The 4,231-nt window shown below is 40.0% G+C and overlaps 1 protein-coding gene across 3 annotated transcripts; it reads left to right on the plus strand.

Moving 5' to 3' along the window:
* The first annotated feature begins 2,845 nt into the window (after positions 1-2,845).
* On the plus strand, positions 2,846-3,806 carry dpm3 (dolichyl-phosphate mannosyltransferase subunit 3, regulatory). 3 transcript variants are annotated; one of them, XM_024298177.2, is made up of 2 exons: positions 2,846-2,957; positions 3,072-3,806. In XM_024298177.2, exon 2 carries the CDS (start codon positions 3,145-3,147, stop codon positions 3,421-3,423), a length of 279 nt encoding a protein of 92 aa, XP_024153945.1. In that variant the 5' UTR covers positions 2,846-2,957; positions 3,072-3,144; the 3' UTR covers positions 3,424-3,806. The 3 variants fall into 3 exon arrangements, with proteins under 3 accessions (XP_024153945.1, XP_024153944.1, XP_024153946.1); XM_024298176.2 differs by having other exon boundaries at positions 2,860-2,957; positions 3,053-3,806; XM_024298178.2 differs by having other exon boundaries at positions 2,862-2,957; positions 3,107-3,806.
* Positions 3,807-4,231: the final 425 nt, after the last annotated feature.

Here is a 4,231-nt window from a genome sequence, read left to right on the forward strand (position 1 = left end):
CTCCTGGCATTAAGAAACTCTGCCGTCCTGCAGTCTGAGGGTTCCTGCCGAGCATCTCCTGATGCTGGAGTCCAGACAGAACGGAGAACCTTCACTGAAGATCAGGAGAGTCAAACTCGATCACACAGGAGCCAAAATCCCAAACACACCTGAGGTCACGGATGAAGAGAATAAACGTTTATTCAACACTCTGAAACGACATTTTTAAAACTTTAATTCTGTAACTTTTAAACATAATTATGAACTAGATATGTAGCATTATTGGAGATAATACTAGTGTGAATGCTGGAAGCTGAATTTCTCCGCTGAAGATGCTGAAACTGATAACTAAAAAGTCTGAAGCTGATAGCCAGCTAAAATATGAGCCAATAGTGTCACTGACTGTATATGATAGCTGGACTCCCCTCCTGCCTGCTGTTCCAAACTTCCTGTTTGAAGCCAAACTCCCATAGACTACATCCATCCATCCATTTTCTTAACCGCTTTGTCCCTTTCGGGGTCACGGGGGTGCTGGAGCCTATCCCGGCTGCTGATGGGCGAAGGCGGGGTTCACCCTGGACAGGTCGCCAGTCTGTCGCAGGGCCTAGACTACATCTGTTATTCAAATGATAAACTGACCAATCAGATGCCTCAATAGAAGTGGGCGGAGCCTGATTGTCCCCACGTCCGACATTCAAAACGTGTGACAGATTCTGTGTTCGAGTGATAGGGGCGTGGCCATCCAACAAGTTTATCCCTGAGTGGTTGCCATAGAAACGGCGGCTCAGACCGACTCGGACCAATCACTGCTTATGGTTCCAACATGGCGGCGTCCGTGTCACACAAAACATGGCGACTGAAATGACTTCATTAGGTTGGAGATAAAAGTAAAACGTATTCTCACAGGAGGTGTTACTGTATTACTGGTAACTCTTTATAATAAGATTCCTTAACAAACATTACTAATGTGTATACAGGGTGTTTTTAAGACATGCATTAGCACAGTATGAGGTTTATTAACATACTTATAAGATTCATTAACAGGTAAAGTCAGACTATTGTCTATAAAGGACATGTTAATAAAGTGCTTACAAGCTCAACAAATGTATTAATTATCTTTGTAAACATTAAATGTTTTGCAGCATCTCATCTAAATTGTCACATTATTATTATTATTATTACTATTATTATTATTATTGTTATGTATTAAAGGTGTTAGCTTTAGTTTTTTACACTTAAAAATGTTTTATCATGTGTGTTCCATTGTAAGAAAGTAAATAAAGTTTGATTGGATTTAATTGAGGAACCTGTTGGACATCCGTCCTTTCATTTATCTGTTTTAAAGACATTTCCTGTACAGGAAGTTCTGGTGACTTTACAGATTCTATATTTATTTTGTGTTTAGTGTTTATTAAAATGTGTGAATGTGTCAATGTGTGCTGACGACGTCCGGCTCCAACATGGCGGCGTCCGTATAGTGAAAAAATGGCGACTGAATTGACTTCATTTGGTTGGAGATGGAAAAAATTCAAAAGATGAAGCAAATTAGTAAAAAAAAAAAACACAAATATAAAAATGTAAATACTGTTATTGGGTTCTGATAGTTTGAAGGATTCATTACAAATAAGAGCAAAGATTTTCCTGAATATCAACCAGATCCAGCCTCCATCCTGAGTATTTTCTGTTAGACCCCGCCCCCTCCTGTGACAGCAGCTACCGGCTCCATCACTGTATCAGCACCAACACAAACAGACCCAAACACTCCGGTCCTAAGAATAACCGCGTTTGTCCCAGAAGAACGATGTTTACTCTCCTTTGTGTTTCTGCAGCTCCATCAATCACATTTCCATCTTTCTCATGAACGTTCGGACGCCCTCTGCACCTGTCCCGTTAGCCGCACCGGTACCGGGCCCGCTCCGTGACCCCGACGGAGTCATGGAGATCAAACACACATGAACCCGGCGTGGCCTCAGGTTCAACTGTTTCTGCATTCTTTGCTTAGGAAAGAACATTAACATTCATGACGGCTTTTAGTGGTGCTAATGACGTGTAATTTTCCAAATGGCTTTGCTGATTTAGGGAGATGAGATTGAACAAGAGTTCAGGACTAATGTGAGGCAAAAGCTCGACTGAAGCATCATTAGAGACTCGGTTGGAACAAATGATGTTCTCGCTCACAGCGAAGAGAGAACTGCTGCTGCGAATCGATCAGACACGAATCACAGAATAAAAACTAAGATTGTATTCTTTTAATGAGTTTAGGGTTTAATCCTGGAGAAAATAACAACAGTTTTAGAGTTAATTTAAACATTTTAATGTTTGTTCATTTTACCAGCTAAAGTAAACTAAAGAGCAATAAAAATAAAAACAAAAGGAAAATAGATTATGTTAAATGAAAAAATAATTAAAAAAAGAAGTGGACAAACATGCTCAGCAAAATAAATAAAAATAAAAACAAAACAAAATAAGATATATTTTAAAAACTGTGATCAAATTTGACTCGTGGGTTATCTGGGGGGCATTAGATAATATATAATAAAAAGCAACCAAAGTAAAAGAATGGAAACTCGTTTTAAATTCTGAAGTGTTAAATAAAGATTTGAGAATTAAAAATGTAAAAGAAGAAACATTAATAATCAAAATACAATTTATAATACTGCAACATTTGCCAAACTAAATAAAATGTATTTTTTAATAAAACAACAATTTATTGGTAAGATGTTTTTATTTTTTTACATAAATAAATTATTCTATAAATACATGTATATAAATTAAATGAAATATAACAAACATTTATATTATTTGTTTCTATATTAATAAAGTTTTTCTGTTTAAAAGTAAATGTACAGCCTTTTTTCCCCTTCAAATACTGAGTCTGCGCAGAGCTAGGCGAGAAACGATAGTTGACTCCGTTTCCCATAATGCTTCAGGGCTCCTACGTCATTAATCCGCGCAGAGCTGAGGTGGCGTTACCGGAGGTAAACACGGCGGTTTTCTCGGTTTAAAACAAGATTTGAACGCCTTATGCTAACTTTTATCATCGTGTTTGATTCTTGTCATGTTTTTTTCGTGGTTTCGCTCGTGTTCGGCAGTTTATCGGTCCGATAACGACGCGGTTCCCCCTCAGACGGTCTGAAAGCGCCGCGGCGGGACTTCATCTCCATCATGACCAAACTGATGCAGTGGCTGTTCGGGGTGTCGCTGCTGGGGACCCTGTGGGCTCTGGTCAGCTTCGACCTGCTGGACTGGAAGGTCCCGCACACGTACCGGGAGGTGGCCTGGCCCATGCCGCTCTACCTGCTGGTGTCGTTCGGCTGCTTCTCTCTGGCCACGGTGGGTTACCGGGTCGCCACCTTCAACGACTGTGAGGAGGCGGCGAAGGAGCTGCAGGAGCAGATCCGGGAGGCGAAGGAGGACCTGCGGAGGAGAGGTCTGAAGATGTAGAACATTTAAACCCGAGGAGAGACTGCGGGGATCCTGGTGGAGGATCTGAACTGTTGAGACCTTTCTGACCTCTCATTAAGACTATTTAGTCACGTGATGCAAACAGGAAGTGTTTAGTTTTTTTCTCTTTTTTCCAGATTTGAGGATTTTCTTATTTTTTAGCCCATCATAAATCAGCAGAATCCAAACTTGATTCTTCTGTTGTGTTTTTTTGTTCATTGTCACAAAGGCCACCAAAGGTCACGCTGTGGAAAATTCACCTTCTCCGTCACTTCCTGTATTCATAGATCTTTACGTCTCATTACAGATGGGTTCTGTGCATTTAAGACTTGATCCATGAATGTTTTCTGGAAAATTAAAGGAACTTTATTTTGTAAATGTAACCTGTTGTCTGTCTGACGCTCTGAGGCTACAAACTCAAGAACAGATATTATTGAATGTGTTCACGTCGGGCTGTTCCTACTTCATACGTGTGCATGTACTGACAGTCTGAAGAACCTTGATGCAAATCTGGAGATTCCTCTAAAGATGGACTGGTGGCAGACAAGATGGCAGCTAAAACATCATTACCTGGAAGTGGAAATTCTACAAGATTTCAGAGTAGTAGCCACTTTTATTCGTCTTTTTAATGTGAATTAATGTTTAGTGCTCAGGATTGGCTTAAAATGTATCAAAAGACGGGAAATACTTTATTAAATACAAAAAGGATTTTAACAAAAGTGTTCAGATTTGTAAAACTGTTTAGACCACATGTATCAAAGTCAAGGCCCGGGGGCCGGATCCGGCCCTCCAGATCATTTTATTGTTA

This window comes from Oryzias melastigma, linkage group LG11 (assembly GCF_002922805.2).
Source record: "Oryzias melastigma strain HK-1 linkage group LG11, ASM292280v2, whole genome shotgun sequence".
Taxonomy (NCBI): Eukaryota; Metazoa; Chordata; class Actinopteri; order Beloniformes; family Adrianichthyidae; genus Oryzias; species Oryzias melastigma.